The sequence below is a fragment of the Anabrus simplex genome, chromosome 12 (assembly GCF_040414725.1).
Source record: "Anabrus simplex isolate iqAnaSimp1 chromosome 12, ASM4041472v1, whole genome shotgun sequence".
Taxonomy (NCBI): Eukaryota; Metazoa; Arthropoda; class Insecta; order Orthoptera; family Tettigoniidae; genus Anabrus; species Anabrus simplex.
In genome coordinates this window covers 72627886-72651680 of record NC_090276.1, presented here as the reverse complement: position 1 = coordinate 72651680, position 23795 = coordinate 72627886, and the positions used below count along the sequence as shown (strand labels likewise).

The 23795-nt window shown below is 38.1% G+C and overlaps 1 protein-coding gene across 1 annotated transcript in view; it reads left to right on the top strand.

Moving 5' to 3' along the window:
- The window catches only part of Oseg1 (intraflagellar transport protein Oseg1), a 78883-nt gene extending 63036 nt beyond the window's left edge, over positions 1 to 15847 (top strand). Inside the window, exons 22-24 of the mRNA XM_067156120.2 lie at positions 1704 to 1915; positions 2031 to 2195; positions 13772 to 15847. Of these exons, the coding sequence (XP_067012221.1) occupies positions 1704 to 1915; positions 2031 to 2195; positions 13772 to 13891 (497 nt within the window). The 3' untranslated portion in view covers positions 13892 to 15847. The remainder of the gene's footprint in view (positions 1 to 1703; positions 1916 to 2030; positions 2196 to 13771) is intronic.
- The last annotated feature ends 7948 nt before the right edge of the window (positions 15848 to 23795 follow it).

Sequence of the window (23795 nt, the reverse complement as noted above, 5' to 3'; positions counted from 1 at the left end):
CCTCCTCCTCCTCCTCCTCCTCCTCCTCCTCCTCCTCCTCCTCCTCCTCCTCCTCCTCCTCCTCCTCCTCCTCCTCCTCCTCCTCCTCCTCCTCCTCCTCCTCCTCCTCCTCCTCCTCCTCCTGTGGAAGGCCACGAGGGTGGAAGGAGGCAGAAGCAGAAAGAATAAATGGATACTGTAGGAAAAATAGAATAGAGAAGATCTGGGAGTCTATAAATAAGATAAGGAGAGCGAGACCAATGGAGAAGGGGACAAGCATAAGGGAGAAAGATTGGGTGGAATATTTTAAGAGGCTTTTAAGTGGGGAAGATAACTGGTATAGAGAAATTAGGAAAGCATATATAGGAAGAGAATTAGAAGTAGGAAATCAGATATTAGATGAGGAGATAACTGGACAGGAAGTAATTAGGGTATTAAGTAATGCAAGACCCAAGGCAGTGGGGTGTGTGAATGGCATTACTAACAGTGTGTGGAGGGAAGTAGGAGCCAATGAAGCAATGTTGAGGGGGATGGTAAAATTCTTTAACAAGATGTTTGAAACTGCTAAATATCCGAGTGAATGGAGAAAAGGGGTATTGGGCCCAGTCTGTAAAAATAGAGGGGTTAGAAGCAATCCAAATAATTATAGAAGGACAACACTCCTAGACGCCTTGTCAAAGGTGTACGCAGGGATCTTGGCTAATAGGATAAAGAATTGGGCAGAACAGTATGGGAGTATTGAGTTTCAGAACGGATTTAGGAAAGGAATGAGTTAGCTGGAAAATTTATAATGTCCAATAACGGACCATTTATATTGGTATTATAAATTTACTCATTCGGAACAATTATTTCTGATTCCGTATGGGAATCAACATCTACATCATCTGATGGCCAAGTAGGCATCAATTTTTGATAATGAGACAATGTCTCTCATAGTGCATTGGCACTGCCGGTGGCTACAATTAGCCTACGCAGTGGCCTCCACGGTATGCACTATCCAGCGTCTTGGTGGGTGTGCTAGGTACCAACTGATGAGCCCAGCCTAACACACGGGGGCGAAACGCTGGCAACCAGGAATGAGTTAGCTGGAAAATTTATAATGTCCAATAACGGACCATTTATATTGGTATTATAAATTTACTCATTCGGAACAATTATTTCTGATTCCCTATGGGAATCAACATCTACATCATTTCACACTTTTCTCGCTCAGTGTCCACGCCACAATAGCGATACCTTCATTTCTCTTCCACCAAATGCTTCCTTTGAATCCTTCACAACTTGATCCATTACCATTGAAAATAATAGCACTGACAGCTCACTTCCTTGTCTTAACCCAGTAACACTTTTACCTACCTGCTATATTTTAATGATGAATCAAAAATTCTTTATTGTTTGGCCAAACATATCCTCTATTTGTAATGTAAAGGAACAAACATAACGTCACAATAAAAAGATATATCGTTTGTGGGCTGCAATTGTATGATTTCTGCATTTTACTAGGAAGGGACATTTTGTACTTATTTATCTCAGAACTTGATTTTTTGAGTTGTGCTGCTATTGCAGCCTAAGAGCGATATAGTAGGCAGGAAGGTAGGTAGACAAACTGATCTATTAGGTATGATCCATTTGGTAAATTAGTAAAGAAACATCTTTGAGGGATTGAATATGTTTTGAATATGTTGATAATAATTCTCAATACAGATGTTATATTGTTGACTCAGAGGTATTGCCATTGGTGGAGTTCCAATTGGAGCCAAACATCTCGGATGAAGAAGCGGTGCGCCTCATCGAAGCTCCTACCCCGACTCGCTCTGGCGGTGGAGACCACACGGGTTGGACTCAGGGAGGTGGAGAGGATGTCCAGACCCTACACTTTGATGAACGAGCATCCACATTGGCTGATCCATTCACTGCTAAGCTGATGGCCTTTGAAGTAAGTAATGTTTGACTGAAGGTAAGAAACTTACCAAATGAAAGCCTGGACAGTAAATTATTTTTGTTGGTGATAACCCACTGAACCAAATAATTGTATCTTGTAATTTTTACAGAACGAAGGAGAAGAATTTGTGCCCGTCGTTGTGAATCGCAGCACATTGCTAACCATGGAGCCCAGTAGTGTTATCATATGTCGCTGGCCACCACCATTGAGGTTTCGTTTCTACCGTAATCTGTTGCCAGATCTTCAGATCACACTGTGCAGCTCATGCAATAAGGTAGGTATTACACTCTTTGCTTGAACATGTGATTTAACTCCCAGAATCATCTTGTACAGGGTATGTAAGGTATTTGGGTATATATAGGAGTAGTAAGAAAAACAACCATATCTGACAAATGAAGAATTATATTGAATCAGAACATGGTACAAAGATGTAATACTGGTGAAAGTACAGGTTTATTTAATGTAACCACGTTAGGCTGCATTGGCAATTTCAGTGCAAGACGAGAAGCATTGACATGCCTGAATCACGTGATCCTTATTGATGATGGACATTATTCGAGTAATGGTGGCTTAAATGGAATCAGTCTTATTGTTGGAATGTTAATTACTCCACCTTTCAACTGCAGCCTTCAGATAATAAATTTACATATAGCAAGCAAGATATTGAAACACATACAACCTTCAGCCTTCAATCCTGTACACTGTCTAATCAGAGTTTCACAACTGTTTCCAGAATAAGCACCAAAGTAAAATCCGAAGGCCCTGTGGAAAGAAGAGGAGACACATCTGTCGCTCACTAGTCACCACTCATAAAACCATCACAGTGACGAGAAACTTGGTGTGCACAACCCGGGGGACATAAGAAAGCTCAAAACATGAACCGACATTTCTCCTGTTGATCCCAGATGAAATATTTTTAATCGGGAAAAACTAGAGTAGGCTAGGTTCTTCTGGATGTTTCAACATGTTCAGCAATTGCTTTGTTCTTGTGTGTGCAGCCACAATAGCACCACTGTGTGGATTGTGTCCTCAGACACTGCAGATCTCTGACAGATCTCTCTTTGATATTCTGGGTTTCTCATCAGTAATGTTCTGCTCCTGCTGAACAAACATTGGTGCCTTCATACTGTTCAGATGCTGTGAATAATTTTGTGCTTGACCACTTGGAACACATTGCCACTGGAGGCTTCCAACTCCTTGCAGACTTCAATCACAAGAAAAACAACCTAGCGACTTGATGTAGCCACAAAGACGCACGCAGAATGCTGTTGATTGTCTACACTTTTATTTACAAGTTATTTACATATTTTACACACGCACACTAATAAACGGCCATCATAAAACAAAACACTACTATGAATAATAAGAAGAAGACTGGAGACTGCAGCACTTGCGTGTCAACCAATTATACCAACATAACAGATTCACATACTCGACTTTAAACACTCGACTAACGTGACTTCTACACAAGTCTCATTAAAACAACTCAACTCTACCCTCAAGACTGCCTCTTTATATATGTTGCCTGGCCAGGCTTCTAGAGGAATATGACACATGTTTTCTTGTAATTTTGAGAGTCTGCAATAGTCTATTTACAATGTAAGGAACTTTCTACATAATTCTAGTCGCACATAGCATTGTTTTGGACTTATTACAGTGTGTTGCACAATATTGCAATGGATTACACATCATATGTACAGGTAATAATAAATAATATATTATTAATTACATGTTCTTACATTAAATAAACTCATACATACACAGCATATACAGCAAATGTTTCATGACATAACCTCACTAATACGATCAGGATTATACCAAATAAAGTTCATACGCAACTGCATAAATAATAATAATAATAATAATAATAATAATAATAATATATGTAAACACTTTCTAGCCATACCTCACAAATAATAATAATAATAATAATAATAATAATAATAATAATAATAATAATAATAATAATAATAAAATTTCCATTATTTACCCATGGATTAAAGAATATTGTTTCCAAGTTATATTAGTCTATTTCAGTTGTGTCAGACTTTCAAGAAGTGTGCAATTTTAACATCGCTGTACTTCGCGTGTATACCAACAAGGCCTACCAAGCGTCTCTTACGACAGGCAGGGGATACTGTGGATGTATCGTACTGCCCCCATGCACAGAGGGATGAGTACAGAGTGGCTTTGCATCTTTTGCATTAGTGGATAGTCTTATTCTGATACTCTGATAAGATAAAAGTTAGGAAGCAATTAATTTACATATAACTGCAGGTGCAGTTATAAGTTATAAGTATAATTCAGTCCATTGAGAAGGGCTGTGGAACATCATGATGGAGTTTGGCTTTCCCTTAAAATTAATTAACATGTGCAAACTGTGTATGGATGGTAATGTTAGCTGTGTTATGCTCGTGGGCAGAAAATCAAGTTTCCAGAATAAAAGTGGTCTGAGACAAGGGGATGCACTATCTCCTCTTCTATTCAACATTGCACTGGGGAAGATTATCAGGAAATTAGCTCTTGTACCTGCTGGCATCATATTGGGGGGCACGATATAAAGTTCTTGCATATGCAGATGACATTGTTCTTATTGGCCGCAATGAATTAGATATTGGGCAGTTATTTGTGGAACTAGAGGAAATGGCAGCAAAAATTGGCTTACGGGTAAATGATAAAAAAGACACATTACATGGCTGTAAAAAGACCGAATTGAGTTTGACAGATCGCCTGTATGGTTCCAGACATGGAGTATAACCAAGAAAGAGCAGCAGCAGTTGCAAATCGTTGAGAATAAAGTTTATAGAAAAATATTTGGCCCATGGTTTGATCCTATCTCTCAAAACTGGCAGAAAAGATCTAATTATGAGATTTACACCCTCTCTCAACAACACACTATAATGGGTGTAATAGAATCCAACAGACTGCGCTGGGTTGGACATGTACCGAGGATGCAGGGTAACAGAGTACCAGTAGATCTATACAAGGGATCTCTTAATGGGAAAAGACCTTCAGGAAGACTCCAAAGCATCTGGAAGAAGGAGGTCAAAAAGGTATTCCGGACCATCCAAATTGATAACTGGGAAGAGCAGGCTCAAGATCGAAAAGGATGGAAGAGGATTGAGATTGGCGGGGAACTTCACGTCCCTCAGAAGCCTATGGAGTGAGTGAGTGAGTGAGTGAGTGGGTGGGTGAGCATTTATTAAGTCCTGAAATACTTGATGTACCTTGTGTTATGGATTTGACTTTTTCTATAGTATGATTATTTTTAAATTCATATGTCAGCTTTTAGGCTGTATCAAGTTATCGTTGTTGAACCCTTCCAGCATGCTGGGTAAGATGGTTGTAAACGAGCACTTTCCAGTTCTGTCTGTCCAGAAATGTTTTGTTGTTTATGAGAAATTCCTAACTGCGTCTTCTGCTCTCCACGTCTTTCCTCAGTTGGTATATCCATCTTTTTCTTGGTCTTCCAATTGGTTTTTTGCATGTTAGTCTTCTTTGCAAATAAGCGTGTGGTATTCTTTTGCTATTCATTCTTTTAACATGCCCAAACAGTTTAAGTCTGGATGATCTTAATCTTTCCTCTGTAGATTCAATTACAGAGGAACCTTGATTATCCGTTCCTGCAAACTATGTTTTCTCGGATTCTTTGTTCAAATTACGTGGTCCTGCGAGCATCCTAATTAAATCACATTGTAACAATCCAGCGTTATCTGTTCCAAAAAAAAAAGATTTCCCGGATCAAACGTCCAGGAATTTCAGTCCCGTCAATGCTAAATCCTCGATCAAGCGTTTTTCAAGAAACTGTATCTCACGAAAGAGCGGTTATGGCATACTTATGTATCTTGGCATAACGCCCCGTCATTGCGATAATTAGAGCAACTACTGTACTGGAAAAGCATTCGGCGATGAACTTGCATAAGGGACCATGTTAGCATCGCATTCGGGTGGTATTGTTTAGCGCATCCTTGGAAATCGTAAAGCAGAGGATGGCCACAATTGGAAGGAGAATGAACGCATTTTGACAGCTCTATTTGAAGATGGAACGAGTTTCATCAAATGTTCGTACTTGTAAAACGTCCACATAATGTTCAGGGTTATAGATGTTTATATTTTTACTTTTTTTTTATTGTATCGCCGAACAGGTTTTCGGCACTTCCCTCAGGGCACTGTATAGTCACTGGGCTTTCAGGCAGGAATCGAACTGCTCCTTCATGCCATCTTAACACTCACACTCAACCGTCAATTGAACTTTCTCGTGTCTTCACAATTAATAAGTGACGGCAGAAATCTTGACAGAGTGTTTAACCCTCATATCGACCTAACACCTGACTCGACGTGGGAGATGGTAATCGGTACAGCATGGGAGATGGAACGTGGTACAGCGTGGGAGATGGTGCATGGTACAGCGTGGTGCTCACGACATCGAAGGAGTTCCAGATGCTGTTCGTAGAACCACATTCACCAGTTCCAGCGTCATGCACATTCAGGTGATATGAGTGCATTAAATATCCAACTTTTTGAACTGTTAAAGACAGTGATTACTTTGAAATCATTCACATATGCTAAATAGCACCAGTCATTTACAAACTTCATGAAAGTCACTTTATTCTTTTCAAGTGCTAAGTTAAACAGACTTTAGGAAATTAAAAGTAATAGTTTTTAGAAAGACTGTAGGCATTACAAGTGTTTAATTTAGAAAGACTGTAGGTATTACAAGTAAATATTCTAGAAAAACTGCAGGCATTACAAGTGATTACTCTAGAAAGACTGTAGGCATTACAAGTGATTATTCTAGAAAACTCTAAAGAATTACGAAGCGATATTTACTTTACAAAATTAATGAAGGAAATTAGTTTATTTTCAACTTTCATTCATCACAAGTATTTATCAGGGTTCACAATATTTATTGAAACATACAAGAATAAATCTAACAGAGGAGATTTCCAATTAATTTCTCATTTCCAATGCAAGATAATAATGAAGTTATTTATGCGTCCAGCCATCTGTTATTTCGCTCTGTGAACTCCTTTCTCTGTACCGGCTCCTAAGAACTGAACACTCCCCAATACCATTCTCATGCTCCTTATTCCTACAACTTTTCCTGGTACAATATACATAAATTAAGGTATGAAAATAGACGTGAACTAATGAGGCACTTCCGGGCATCTTAGAAACTTTATTTAACCTTGGTACCAGAGAAGCTGATGATTTCAGAATCCCTAGAAAAATCGAAAATTCTCTAAATACCCTGACGGAGCCTTGCTGGGAGTCTCAAATTTGGGGCTCAGCATAAGAACGCAGTTGGATGGATATATTTATCCCATAGGTTTGATGGGCTTAAAGTTTCCTGAAAGTCCTAATTTTTAACCCCCTTGTTACCCCCAGATAAATTAAGGAGGGGGGATACCTTGAGTGTATCCTGGATAAGTACGTTAAACAGTACAAATTCAGTTAAACAATACCGATGATGGTGTACGAATGCTAATATTAAGCATAAATCTGCCTGTACGTTGAACCAGAAAATAAGCCACTAGCCCAAAAGACGTGTGCAATAAAGGCCACAAGGCAAGTAATTACGTGGCAAACATAATTAAATTGTCAAGCTCCAGTGCCAGACCAAATAGGGAAAAGAGAGAGAAGCATAATCACAAATCAAAACCTCAACATACCAGCAGAATTACCCCGCAGAGTTTGCTGGGCCATTTTCTAAAAGTATGATGTGGTAAGCACATAGTAAGCGGGAGAAAAAAGGGGAGGTTAGGATAGCGAGTGAGGCAAAAACAACCAAGCTCAAAAATACAAAAATGTATTGAAAACAGCAAAATAAGAAAGTAGTTTACAATCAGGGGTTTTCACCAATATTGGCACTGTAATATTGTGACTTTATTTTCTTTAAACCATTAAAATAGAATTTAAAATGCTTTATGGAGCTCATTAAGGAAAACTTTCATGAAGATCGTGACTAGAGTTTTAAAATATTAGCTTTGGCAATACCAAGAAGACCACTGAGAAAATTGATCATAGACCATGACTAGACCTAGGCAAAATTATATAGGTACAAATAACATGACCCTAAAAGGAAAATGTTTATGAGATCGTAACTAGACTTTTCAGGTGATAGAACCCTCCTTTTTTTTCGACATTAGAAAGGGGCCAAATTCATGATTTTACACCTAAAAGAAAATGTACAATAATTAAACACTGATATTCATGGTTAACCCCTCAGCGCCGACCTCTATACGTGGTATAGACCCTCTTTTCTTCTGTAGCCGCCGACCTCTATACGTGGTATAGACCCTCTTTTCTTCCGTAGCCGCCGACCTCTATACGTGGTATAGACCCTCTTTTCTTCCGTAGCGACCTCTATACGTGGTATAGACCTATACATGGTTTCACATTTACGGCTATAGCGCGAAGAGTTTTGGAGTTACTGATATGCAAATTGTTTTGTTTCCAAGAAGACATTTTCGGGTTTATCAGTGTTGTAAATAAGAATTGAAAAATCGTTATAATGTAGTTGTTTTTGCAAGAATAATTATTTGTCAAATAAGTCTGAGCACTAATCTCTGCTTTTTTTAAAAGTCTGTTTGCTTCATTCTTTCCCACAGAATAAAATAAAGAAATGATGATCTGAGAAGTTTGTCTTTTCGTGTGATGTTCTTTGCTCTATTTGTACATTAGGAGTGCAGTTTATTTATTATACGGATAGAAAGCTTTGAAATGTGGTGCTGGAGGAAAATGTTAAGGATTCCTTGGACAGCTCATCGCACGAACACATCAATCCTGAACCAACTTCAGATAAAAGTTCGTCTATCGTGTAAGGTCTCTCAACGAATTGTATGCTACTTTGGACATATAATGCGCCGAGATGGTAGTCTACAAAAGCTGATTGTTGAGGGCAAAGTCCAGGGAACCAGACAACGAGGACGAATACCAACGCGATGGATTGACATGGTGAACGGCCCCCTACAGTGTTCTCTCAGAGTAACCACATTGAAAGCTTTAGATAGGGAAGAATGGCGGAGTATGGTTCATCGGCTAGAGGGCTGAATATTATGATAGTCACGACGCCTCAGTCATGAGGCAAAACGAAGAAGAAGAAGAAGTTATTTATTATATTTGTCTTTATTTCTCAGCTTGTAATATTTTCGTAACTCTCCACGAGCGCTCTGTGTAAGCATCAGTTAGTGCTGCTTTCTGTCATACGATACGAGAACCAGTTGTTCATGGTATATATCTCGTTCCAAAGACGTTGTCTCGACCTTTTATCTGAAATATGTATCGAGTTGGTTTGTTTCGTCATAAATGTTATTCCCCTCATTCAGTTTTGTCCTGTTGCTTTCGGTCTCGCTGCAGCTTCATCAGTCCGTGTGACGCGCCGCGCTCAGCCGTGGTATGACTGACAGTAACGTGCTTGAAATATTGTATAATTCAGATGAAAGTTTAGTCGGAAGTAGTAGTGACAGTATAAGCAGCAGTGATAATGAAATAGATGACGTAGCAGTGGTAAATGATGAGAGTGACGATGAGGAGGAAACAGTACTTGGAAATTTCGTGTAAGAGACTATAGATAATTATACAGGTCAAAGAGAAGTTTTCAACGGTGAATTCTGATTGCTAAATTCTCTAATAATACTCACACAGGTCACAGAGACAAATATTGAGCAATTACCTTATCGGGTTCAGCTGGTGAAAGGTTTGTTTACAATATACACTCGGGAGGGAGGGGAACGAAATATTCAAGGCTGGCGCGCATCAGATAATACAGTTCCACGGTTGCAGAAAAGACATTTTATCAGGAAATTAGCACCCAAGAGTTGGAAATCTAAACCTCAGAGACATTGTATCCTGTGTTACAAACACGGCGAACAGAAGACGTCAGTGTACTGCTGCCAGGAGTGTGACTTGAGTCCCTGTCTCAAAGAGTGCTTCGAACTCTATCACACGGAACTAAATTACTAAGGAAATGTGAAACAATTATGTAATTATCTGCATGTACATAGTTCTGTCATAAGGAATTCCAAATTTCGTGAAAATCGGGCTACTCTTATACTTGTAGTAACGCTTTAAGTGAATCGATGTATTTCAGTCGCGCGTAGTTGAAATCTAATCCGGCCGCAGGGTAGGAAGCTATTTAAATGGCTGCGACGCTGAGGGGTTAATGAAACACTAAGGCCACTTTTACAAATTAGTATCACCAAAAATTACAAAAAGAGAAAAGATTAGAGGGACAGGAAAGGAAAAGACAGGGAATGAGAAACAAGTTACTAGTGACAAAAGAAAAAGGAGAGAAAGATAAGACTGGTGGGGGTGAGAGATCGTAAAAATCAGGCTGCAATGAACTCAAAGTTATTCTGTCACACAGGGTGTTTAAAAAGGTTCCGTATCAGTTAGTCTTTCACTTGATTTAACCTTGAAACCTTCATCCTTTGTGTCACAAACGTACAAGATTTTGTAACTAAGTCTAGACAGTAAAAGTTCATCAAATAAACAGTGAGAACTGCCCTGCAAAGGGCTAAATTTGAAAATATGAAAATATTGAACAAGGCCTGAGAGGCAAAGTTGTAGAAGATTAAATCCAAAGTATCTAGAATAACATAATGAAATTCTGCTCTTAGGGAGCTCGTAACACCCTCCCTCGAATGAAGATGGTGGCACAATCTGCCAGACGAGCTAGAAAATTGAAATTTGGCAAAATTATAGCTTTTAGCCTGTAACCGATAGAAAAATCACAAGATGTTTTAACTTTTCACTTTTAGCCCCGAAAAATATCGAATTATGGAGGCAATTTTAATGACGGTTGAGACCTTCCTTTCGAGGTATTTGGTGGCTAAACGCTAAGTTGTATCACAAAACGGATGGCACAATCTCTGTTCAATTTGGAGTGATATACAACTATTTTCCTATGACTTTGTTGTATCTCTATCCCTTATACGCGAGATTTGGCTCTATTTCTGTATGGTACGTAAATTCTGCACTTTTTACACTATCATTTATGGTTTGAATCACTTACTGCGAAGATAGGATCATCAAATTCTACACGAATGTTGGCCCACCCAGTAGCTACATGTGAGCCAAATTCTATGTTTTCTATGTTTGTAGCCGTCACATAAGTATCCGAAAAGTTATGCACTGTGAAAAAACTTTACTCATATTTCACCCTATTCAAAATTTCTATCGCAATCTTACCCATAAATAGATGAGATACAAGAAAATATCACAGGACCAGCCATTTAGACTGCTAAATGTGATGTATTATCCTATAGTCCGGTTGTTGATATGATGTACTGTTTAGCAGCAGTTAAATTTTAGATGGAGGTAAACATGCACATACTTTATTATGTTGATCTATATTGATTCATTTGTGGATCTGTAGCGATCTAGAAAGGGTATGTATGTGCCATTGTAATTAATACTTTACAAATCAATAATGACTGTCAGCGGGAGGGCGTCTGCTATTGTAATCAGTACTTTCCCATCAACTTTGACTGGTAGTAGGAATGGGGTCCTTCTCCAACTCCTGTGTATCATTGTGATTAATAATTTCCTTCTTGATTTGACTGGCAGAAGGCTAGAGAGCATGGAACTTTTTCAAAACTTCTTTACCCAATCGTGTTTCGCACTAGGCAAGGGTGTCCACCATTATAAACAAATTTACCCATCTAAAATGTGACTGACGTTAGGTATAGTGACCTGTTATAATAATGGAAACTCACCAGCTCGGCATAATTGGCAGGAAGCTGACTGGAATTAGCAAAAGGAGCCTGAGATTATAATGATAAGAGCACAACTCAGTTTTGTCTGGCAGTGGGGAACATGCCTGCCATTATAATAAAAATTCCTCAACTGTTATCTGTCTGGAAGTAGGAAATGAGACCTGCCATTGCAACGAAAACTTCCCATATCGATTGTGACCGCGCAGTGGGCAATGGGGCCTGCCATTATAATGAAAATTCCCAACATGATTGTGAATGGCAGTAGGCAAGTGGACCTGCCTTTATCATCACAACTCCACAACTCGCACTTTACATTGGAAACAACGTTTGTGGACCTCCCTATGCTGTTTCTTGGATAACACTAAGAGACATGAAATTTTAAAAAAATCTCATTCACTGCATGTACAGTAATTTACTTCAATATCCGTATGCAATGTAGAATACTGTAGCGAAGCATGGTTACATTTGCTAGTTTGAACATAAAATACAAGCACTAACTACAAAATAATATTTAGAGACGATATTTTAACTCACCGGTTTGTTCATACAGTGTTGGAGACAGTTCGTGTTTGGGATCCAGGGTTCGATTCCACACGAGTTGGTGAAAATTTCGTCCATTAGGAAGATGCTTAGAAATTTTCATTTGCATTATGGTCTATGCCTACTACACACACGATTAACAGCAGAAAGATTGAATTAAACTCAGAATACTGATCAAAGTAGAGCGGAACTTGCCATGAATCTGCTTGCTTCGTTCGCTACCTTTCCCTCTTCATTAAAAAAAAAACCTGAAATAATCCATTTCAGGGCATTCAGTGGTCACATTATTATTTGACATAACTAGGTTTGGAGCTTGAAATGCATGTGCCTTCGGTGTAAACTCGTAGTCCGACCACGTCGGCAGGCCTAGTTCAGTGTCTTTTTATTCTCTCTCTGGCAGTAAATCATCACCACACTGTCAACATTATTATCACTCACTATCACTTCACTAATATCTTCAATATCACTACCGTCATTGTCTAAATCCACATCAGACTCGAAAAGTGTAAGATTTCCTCCGGTCGCATCTTACGTTTATATGCCGCAGCCATCATTCAAACACGTTGTGACAAAAGGAAAACATTCTCCTGCAGAACTACTTGCAAAAAAAAATATGAACTACTTGGTTTTAAGTATGACTAATAGATGGCAGAAACATATAACACACTTATAAGGCAGATCGAGTAAATTAAATCGTAGCACTGGCGGCGCTAAGTGTGGCTCGAGTATACTCGATCGCAGCAGTGAAAAGGTTAAACAGGCGTACTCCCATTCTTTAGTGAGGCTTATTACTCCAGTTCTCAAACACCTTGAGTTGTAATTCCTGTCTAACTCTCCTTGTGTCAACCCAACTGTGTCACTATGCCCAAATTATTTTCACAATCGGGATACAACATGATGTAAGACTGTTAGAAGTTTCTTGAAGTTTCTAGTTGTGTTGAGGATGTGAAACTAAAGAATCTTGCATGTACTGATGTGTTGTAATAGGACTTTCCCAGGCTGTACAAGATAGGCCCATTATTATTATTATTATTATTATTATTATTATTATTATTATTATTATTATTATTATTATTATTATTATTATTATTATTATTATTATTATTATTATTATTATTATTATTATTATTATTATTATTATTATTATTATTATTATTATTATTATTATTATTATTATTATTATTATTATTATTATTATTATTATTATTATTATTATTATTATTATTATTATTATTATTATTATTATTATTATTATTATTATTATTATTATTATTATTATTAACTTGGCGCAGCCCTTGTAAGACAAACCCTCTGACAAGGATGGATGGCATGTGCTGCGTATACGAAAGTGTGGAGAGGACAGTATTGTGTGCTATGTGTGTATGACAGCACAAACAAAATCTCTCAACCTCGCCGGGATTCAAACCCAAAGATCGAAGTCCAAGACACTCATGTTAACACAGACTTTTTACTGCTTGCTAGTAGTGTGAACCTTTAACGTGATGGAAGTGTATACTGGTGGGAAATATTTCAAATTTTTTCATGTACCATTGTTTTTTTTTATTGTAATAAGATTATCCGTTTGTTACAGATATTCCATGTGGACGACTTTGAACTGCAAGTCCTGCAGAAAGGATATTGCCCATTCTGTAGGTCAACATCAAAAACTACGGGAAGTAGTGAAAGTGAAAGCGAAGAGACTCCAAGCTGAATCCTGCCCTGTGAGGGCAGTGCTGAACAATGATCCGTCCAAACATGGGGCTGGTAACCCTTAACACAACAATCCGTCCATAGCAGATCTGCTAGAAAGGGAGGAATACTAGTCTGTGATATCAAGAGATTTAACTACTCATGTTATATATTCTGCAGTTTATTATTGTGGGGCATTGATATTATCCTTTTCACGTGTTATTGTTATTGATAGGCATTGTTACTGTGCCTAGTGTTGTAATTCTTGTGGTGGTGAAGAAGATAGCTCTCAGAAGCACTCCTGTCCTAAGTATGGTGGAATTTTCAAATCCACCAACATGGTAAACATCAGAAAGTGTTAAGTACTCTGTACATATCGAAGGAATGTTAAGTACAGAACCAAACCGGCCAGCCGGACACTGGTGGGATCCTAGAGCATGAAACATTAACATTGGAGCCAGCAGCTACTCTTTTTGTCCAGTTTACGGATCACACCAGTTTGAGTTTGTAATAGTGTGATCACTATCTCTTTCACGAGGCAGCTCAACCCGATTTTATATCATCATACACAGAAATAAATCTGATGGCAAGGCCAGAAATTAAACCTATAGGCCGTCTCAAATGGGAAGCTATTTCTATTGCGAGAGTTTAAAAGTTTTTTTAGCTGGCGCAAGTGATATTTAGCTTTCCTTTGTATCTTCTCCAGTTCTCGAATCAAGTAATGCTGGTGAGGGAACCCTTACTCAAATTGTGGTCTTACCAGTGACTTATACGCCATCTCCTTTTCATCCTTATTGCAACCCCTAAATACCCTCACAACTATATGAAGAGATCTGTAACCTTTATTTATAACCTTGATAATGTAATTACCACAGATGTTAACTTAACAGTTCTTCCCATGAGGAACTTTCACTCCATCAACACAGTAATTGAAACTGAAACTTGTTTTGTTGTCGTATTCAGAACGTTTTTTCAGATGTGTGGCAGCTAAAATGATTTATGGTACATAGGTACGTACTGCTCCTCGCCATCGACTATGGTCTTCAGCCAGCCGGATCGCTTACTCCAGGTTGGTGTTGAACAGGGTTTCTACGAGGTCAGTCCACTTCGCGTAGGACTTCCTTCTCTGATCGTAACCATGTAACAGCTTTCTTGGGAAAATAATCAGGTGGTTTCCTGTTGCTTTCCTGATTCCTATGCCATTGACTATGAAGTAATAGTTCTTCTGCCTTCAAGGGTGATTTCTCAATTCCTGGACAAGAGACTGCCCAGACCTTGGCAAACCAAGGTTGTTCGTTTATGCCAGCAAACTTTCAGCTTCATTTTACAGCTGTCTCAGATGCTAAAGTAAAGTGGATTTCAGCGACATTTCTTCCACTGGGGATCCACTGTCCTCCCTCAAAGATTTCCTCTGCTGCCTGAAGCTGTTGATTCTTACAGGGAACTCCTGTGGGTGGGGCAGGAGAATAACACCCTGTCGTAAGAGACAGCTAAAAGGGCCCTAGGGGCTTTTAACTTGGCGACGACAGGGCCCTTAACTGAATGATGACTTTGCTTCCACTTTCTTGTCTCAGACTCCTCACTTCCTATTGGACTTCACTTGGTCAACTCTTGTTCTTTTCTGACCCCGACTGTATTAGGCTTACGGGGCCTCGGGAGTCTTTCACTCTTCATGGCCCTTGTCTTCCTTTGGCCACATATTTATTTTTTGAAGTTCTGGCAGTATCAAGCCACTCATGGTTGGTTCTGGAAGCAGAACAGGGTAAAGTTTGCGTGCAGTTTTCCTCTTCCACTCAGCATTAATCCGTCCATTATTGTGGGTCATAAAAGCAACTCGCTGTAGTAGGAATAGTGTCACCCCTAAGCACCCCACTTCCAGACGCAAAAGAGTTCATAACTGGCTATATACTGGTCATGTTTAAAATATTTCAAAATGAAATGTTACAGTTTAGAAAATATTAAATTACTGGAATCAGAACACTTGTGAATTATAAAGTTTTCCTCTGCACTTTGTTCAGAGGAAGAGTTGACGAAGTCATCAAACTCAGTCCATTAAATCACAATGCAAAGAATGTACAGTCGCTCCAAAGAGAATGAGCACATGGTATTTTATCAGTTCCTTGCAGACACACTTTTCTCAAACAATTGAACCTACAGATATATGGTAATGTTTGTTGAGGGTGTCCACATCTACATGGGAGTTGAATTATATTTTGCTAATAATTAACTCTGATAAAATATTCATGTGAGGAACACTTTTTATTTGAGCAGTTGTACATGTTCAATTGCTTCTGCCATCTTGATGAACAAAGAAAGAGTAAATTTGAAAATAAAACTCCAAATATTGCACAATGAACTATGAATTACAGAGTGCATCTGTCATCTGGTGGAAAGTGCTATTCTAAATGTAAGTGAGAATTGTGGTTCCTATTCGAAGCAATAAATAATCACACAGTTTGATTTTCAACGATGGATTCTTGTTTAACGCCAGCATTTCCATGCTAAAATAATGTAACTGTATACAGTCGAGCAGCTGCAGGCTTTATTTTTACACTCACTGCGACAACACAACAGCAAGCCAATGTGGAACTATCACAAGGTATTTGAGAACTAATGTATGTGCGTCTTTGAAAAGTTATGCTATTGTTTATAAACAAATTTCATTGTAAATTTAAATTGGGAGAAAAAGCCCCCACCCCCCCTGGATATTGCCGTCCTAGTTTGCCTGGGCTGAAATCTGGCACTGTCTGTCTCGTTTTTGTTTAAATATTGTCAAAATTAGAAAAAAAAAAAAAAAATCCCTATTGTATTTTCCAGAAGAGTACCTGAGAATCTTACTGTAACAAATCGTTCACTGTCCAATAAATAAAGGCAGCATTTCATTGTGTTTTTTCCTCTTTCATTCCTGCTAAGAAAAATAAAACAAGGTTTGTTGGAAAACAGAAGGAAACAACATAGCATTACAACAACTTCCATTCACCTCACAGGCATTAAGATACCTGTACTCCAGTCCTTTACCATTATTATAATCCAAAAGAAAAACAAGAAAATGTTAAAACTCAGACATGTCTCTTATCAGGTTTTTCGGAAATGAGACCAACACTTATCACCTACAGTCGTGTGAGAATGAATCAAAATACTTAAAAAAAAAAAATAATTTTCTCAAACGTTGGCTTCACATTGCTTATTCTTAGATCTCACAAAATGTATTTTCTTTGTTGTTATATTATGTGCTGATTATTTCAGATTAAAAGTTGAGGAATTTTGAGATTATCTTGTGTCATCAATAGATACATCTCCTAGAAAAGTGCAGATACGTCTATGACATATAGAGAGATAGCTACTGAGTTTTATGTTGGTGTAAACTCTGTAAATCAAATTATTCAGCAGCACAAACAAGTCCCCCAACAAAAAAGGGAACTGCAGTAAGAAAAAGAAAATGATTCCAGTTGATGACTTTTCTTATCTCAGAAAAAAATCAAATCACTAATCTCACCACTATGGACTTGGCTTGTGAACTGGGCAATGGGGATGTGGATCTGCACGTGACTGATGTTTGTTGTAGACTTCTAGCAGGTAGTAGGAAAGCCCACAAACCTTCAAACAGGAGAAATAGTCAGGAAATGTCTGTTGTAGGCATGTAGTCATCAGGATTTGACAATAGAATTCTGGAAGTAAGATTATCTCTGATGAAAAAACCATTGGGTTTGATGCAAGTGCCAAGCGAAGAATGAACCGCCAACTTCAGCACTTTAGGAACAGACCAGTATTTCAAAGGACTGTTGCTTGTGAGCAAGACTTTCCTTTGGCACTTCAACGAAAATGAAGAAATTCTTCGGTCATAATATTTATGTGCTCGAGTGGCCAGGGAACTCCGCTGACATTAGGATGTGAGCTATTTGCAAAACGAGACTTACAAACTTGACTGTTCCACATGATAGAGTACCTAAGTGATGAACTTTAAAATATGTGGTCACACCTTATGTAAGACTTTCATTTTTTGTCCGTATTGAGTTGAGAATTACAATTAATAAACTTTTAATGTCCACCTATTCAATACATTAATAATAATGTAATTACATCTATAAACAGCATTAATAATACAATAATAATAATAATGTAATTACATCTATAAACAGCACTATTATTGTATTGAATAGTTGGACATTAAAAGTTTATTCATTGTAGCACACCTTATGCCCAACCATGTAATGCAGCTTATCAAACGGAAAGGACAACGTATCAGCTATTGAGAAAGAAATTTATAACCCTTGATGAGAAAGATATGTAAAAGATAAATACCGTACATGCAAAAGGAAAAGAAACTGGTTATGGCTATGTTTAATTTGCACAGAACTGTTTCAATCCTGTTGGCTGCTAGAGAAAGCTAGAGATACTGGAGTCCTTTACAAGAAGCAACAGACACAGGTCAAAATGGAAAATTTAACTTGAACGGCTGTTGCTTCATTGTATTTGAATACAACATGCAGCATAATATAACTTGTTGTATATGAGGAGACAAGAAGATTTTTAACTGTAAAAATGTATTAAATGCAGTAACATGCTTGAGTTTTAATGTTATCCACCTTCATGCAATTGCAGCGTTTACAGTTACCAGCTGTGTCACACCCATACCTAATCATCTTCATATTTTATTCTCTGATATCGATGTCATAAGTCAGTCAATTTAAAATGGTAAATGTTCTCTAACTTGACGTCTACTTCTTCCCGATGAGACAGATGGCACCACATGTAGTTATGAATTGCCAAAGCATTTCTTTCAATCTAAAATTTGCTTTGTGTGCTCTCTGACTATAAGATAAAGAAGAAGGCTTGGGTAAAAGGATGGAGATGCAAGCGTACGAGATGATTCTCATATCTTTTAATTGGTACTACAAAAAGATTTATGATTTTCCCTACATGACTCTCTGCTTGGAGTCAACATACATGATTACTTAATATGTTTGGATTCTTATCCTTCGAACTCCAGGTATTTGTTTAAATTTCCTTTTCCTTGGCTTGCCACAGTTATGTTAGGTTAGTGTACTACGTGATCCCTGTTCTGTATTTTGTTCTTTATGTTTTTTGTGGCGGACCTAATTACGTGTCTTCCCCTTTTCTTTGTTTACTTGATATACATTCGATCCAACGTAGGGACAAAAGGTAACACTAATCCTTTTTGATAGGTTGTGTGTGTCTCTGTTTTTTTCTTCTTTTACATTTGAGACCTGTTTACATCCTCTTTGACTGTGACGTCTGGCTTGAGCCCATGTTGTGTAATATGTTTGAAACGCTTATGCTGTACGGTTCATGTTTGCCATTTCATGCAATAGGAATATGTTTCATAGTTTATGTGTTGTTTGGTTATTGTGGTGACTGGGTGAGCCTTGCCTATGTAGCGGCCACCCAGATAATCTGATCTGTACTCTCGGATCAAGCTCATAAGCCATCGACTGACTCTTATCGTAACGTGCCTTCATATTACATTTTATTCTACTTTGCACATTTGGTCTCTATGTGTATATGTGCATGTTCGTTGTGTCATTGTCGGTTCGGTGTTATTTTTCGGTGCCTTATGAATGTTTGCCTTTAGCTTTATTATTATTTGATTATCTTATCGATGTTCCTGGCTTGCTCAGCCATTTTATTTACCTATTTTGGGATCTTATTTTCTGTTCAACTTATCTTTGAACTCTTGTTTATTTTGCTTCGGTAACTATGCAATACCCTTTTATCCTCTTCATAACCTCCTGATGTTCTATAATTCTTTTCTGCCAGCTTTGCTTCTACTACTTTAATTTCTGAGAGATTCTGACTCTTTGGAAATTGTTGGATGCTTTTCTTGAGAAGGTTTGATGTGTTGTTGGATTACTTTTGTTTTATCTGGAGTGGCGGCAATATTTTTCTTACAATAGAATAAATGAATGAATTATTTGGGTCCACATTTTCAATACAAAATGTAAATAGTTTAAATTACATAAATGATTAGGGACTAGTTTCGACCTAGTACTAGGTCATCGTCAGCCTAAAGCAAAATTAAAACACAAAATATCGAAGAAATTAAACAGTGTAAAGACACGTATGGTTTCGTAAAAGTACATGTGAGATATTGTGCAACACTATGTTAAAAAAATAACTCTCTGAAAGAGATTCATAATAAGTCCAGTGCATATTAAAAAGATGTTATAGAAAGGAATACTTGAGCATATTCCAGCAACTCAAGGATTCCTTTCTATAACATCTTTTTAATATGCACTGGACTTATTATGAATCTCTTTCAGAGAGTTGTTTTTTTAACATAGTGCTGCACAATATCTCACATGGTATGTACTTTTACGAAATCGTACGTGTCTTTACATTGTTTAATTTCTTCGATATTTTATGTTTTAATTTTGCTTTAGGCTGACGATGACCTAGTACTAGGTCAAAAGTAGTCCCTAATCATTTATGTAATTTAAACTATTTACATTTTGTATTGAACAGATGGACCCAAATAATACATTAATTTACTCTATTGTGATCACAGTTCAATACGGATCTATCATTATGGAACTTATTTCATTTAATTAAATATATATATCTTGTTTAAAAGCTGCTATCTCTAATTGATGCTTCTTTCTAATGAAAGAAATGTTTTGCAATAAATCTTATGTACCACTGAACCAATTGGTATTGCCCTTCCCTATGCCTCTGTTGAAAAAGATAAATGCAAGAATTTTGTGAGATGGTTATTAAAGAGGTGAAAGACTCTTATGTATTTTAGAATACTTCAAAGACTGTGTATGTGAGTAACTGTTTCCTTTATATCTCCTCTTTGTTTATTTTGTGCTCATCTTTTATTTGTTCGGGCAACCTTATGATAATAAATCCTATTTATCTTAACCTGATCTCTGTTTTGGGTTCACGCCTTTTATACTTTTAGTCATTAGTGTAAGAGGCCCGAATTCAGTTCCTGACTGTCTATAGCCAGTTTTGACTGGTCCACGATATTTCCTTAGTACCTGACGTGAGTAGGTGGACAGCTCATTGTGATTTGCACACGTATGTACAGTACACAATTTTCTCTGATGACAATGCTTTGACGCAAGAGAGGTTATGAGATTCTTAAGATTTTGGCCACTTGTGTCAAGACTTTTGAGTGCGGAGAATTCTTGTTCTTTATTGCAGTTCTCCATTGGTCTGTACCAGTTGAGCATCCAGGAACAGATTATACACTTGTCGCCATGGGATTCCTCCATTCAGACGTTCCTTTTATCACAACTATTCTGTTAGTACATTATTTCTTCTTCTTCTTCTTCTTCTTCTTCTTCTTCTTCTTCTTCTTCTTCTTCTTCTTCTGCTCCTCCTCTAGTCTGTTGGATTGTACTCCTGAACACAAGCCTCATCCTTTCCCTTCCACATCAACATCTTGTTGATACTAAGAATCCAGTTGACATTGGTCGTCTGCCAACTCTCCTTGACTCTCCTGGTGTCCTACTCCATCACAGCATACATTTCAAGCATGACAGTCCATCCTTTACTATACCTTCCTTATCTTGCAGACTCTGGTCCTCATCACAAAATTTTTCAAAAATGAACTGGCCATTCTGAAGTTGAAATTACATTACACTTTGTTATTCTGCTGTGGAATATGGCTGGCCAGTTTCGTACAACATTCATCCCATTCCAGACAGGTAGACGTCTCAGAATGAGGCCTGTCGGTTGCTTTAAGCCGGCTTCAGCTAGAACGTTCAATCTCACAGGAATAGCAGGACTTTGTGTTTGAAGAAAAGTGGCTACAAACAAAAGTCGAACACGAAAGTACTAATCCACTACACGGACATGAACCTCTTGTGCAAATACTTGAATATAGGAAGAGTTTTCTTCAAACATCTGCAGAACTAAAAGGTCCAGCTAAGAGGGCTAGGTTACTGGTATGAAAAACAAAGTTCTTCCACTTCTGTGGACGGAAGACAGAAGTCAAAATCTTACCACCGCATCATGACGAGAGCTGGAAGGTAAGAAAATCTCTTAACAAAGTGAGGTCAGGAATGGACAGGTTGAAGGTCAGTTTGTTGACCTATTTCAAGCCATCCAGAATGCACTACATATGACCAGGTTTTGGTCAAAATTAATGTTCTGTTAAGATAGTTGCAACTGTGTGTACATGTGTTTCTGCCATGAAAATAATAACATTAAGAAATGTTTGTTGCCATACAAATTTGATCTCATGATATCGCTGTAAGTGATACAACTTCACTTCATACCTTTCACAGTGACTTGCAACAAACACTGCTCATGGTTCCAGCAATCCAGTATAATAGGAGGCAGGGAGGATTGACTGTGTACATTGTGCATTATATCTGAACAACCTGGTAGCACCCCCATATAGAAGCCAGGGTGCTTGAGGTGTATTTTCTGAGCACCTTCCATAAAACAAATCTTTCATTTATAACTCAGGAGAGTACACACCAGTAATTCTTCTGTTCTTATGCCGTATTACCATAAGCTCTTTACCAGACGAGTTGGCCTTGCTGTTAGGGGTGTGTATCTGTGAGCTTGCATCCAGGAGATAGTGGGTTCAAACCCCACTGTCGGCAGGCCTGAAGATGGTTTTCCGTAGTTTCCCATTTTCATACCAGGCAAATGCTGGGGCTGTACCTGGCCACAGCCACTTCCTTCCCACTCCTAGCCGTCTCCTATCCCATAGTCACCATAAGACATATATGTGTCAGTGCGACGTAAAACAAATTGGGGAAAAAAAAAACATGTTTCATCAGAAACTCCCACCTTGCGAGACGTGAGGTGATATCTGTGGGATCCCAATTGAGTCTTCTACTTTTGCTTACTTCAACCAGTATCCTTTCTTTCTTCTCTCCTTTTTAAAAAAACTTTTATTGCTTTCTGATACCAATACAAAGTTTGGGATTTCTAGTGAATCTCTAATTTTCATACCTCTCACTTCCCTTGCCTTAGCCAGGTCTGTCTTCATCCAAGGGTTGGAACTCTTCCTGTTTCTCCTAAGCAATAGGTTTTACACTCTATGAATCTGTGCTGCAAGAAGACAGAGGTGCCAACTATTACGGATTGGCCGTTATGATTACGGATTTCACTTCGTGATTACGGCATTACGGTCGAAGGGGAAATTATTACGGAAAAGCAACATTGTCACGGTACAAATTAATTTCTATGAAAAAAAAAGGAAAGAAGTAAAAAATGTTCAATCCCTTAGAGCATTGCTGGTCAACCCTCCTCATTTCAATATTTGGAAGTTATTTGGTCATCACTTCCTTTTGTTTCCTGTGAGCGTTGTGAAATCACGGCCAGCTACATAGATATACACTGCTCTCTTAGCTAGAATGACGTGGGAACGACGCATCAAGTCGGCTGTGAAGTAGGCTCTACTCCTTGCTACTTGCTACTCTTTGCTCTGCTGTTCTCCAGTGCGCGCATTGTGCAAGGATCATGTGCGTAGAACGAGTGGTATATTTAGCGCATTTCAATTCTAATTATCCTAGTCGTTGATTCGAAAAGAAGTGATTGGTTTTGTAAAATGAAGCGGAGCAATTGTCAAATTGTATCTTCTAAGAAGACAGCAGTGTTACAGAAACATCGAGACGGTTACACAAAGGAATGGCCATGCCTACTTGCTTCACGTGTTAGTGAAAACCACGTGTTGTGCAGTGCGTGTTCATGTGATTTCTCTATGGTTCACGGCGAACGAAATGATTGCAGAAGACACATAGAATCCAAGAAGCATCACACATACGATCAATGAAAATTACGAAACCAGCCTGTTTCATCGTTCTTCGTAAAAAGTAATGGAACTGCGGTGACAAATGCAGAATTGCTGTTCACATCATTTCTTTTGGAGCAATATTCCGTTATCAGTTTCAGACCATGCTGGAAATTTGTTTAGATCAATGTTCCCCGACTCTAAAATATCT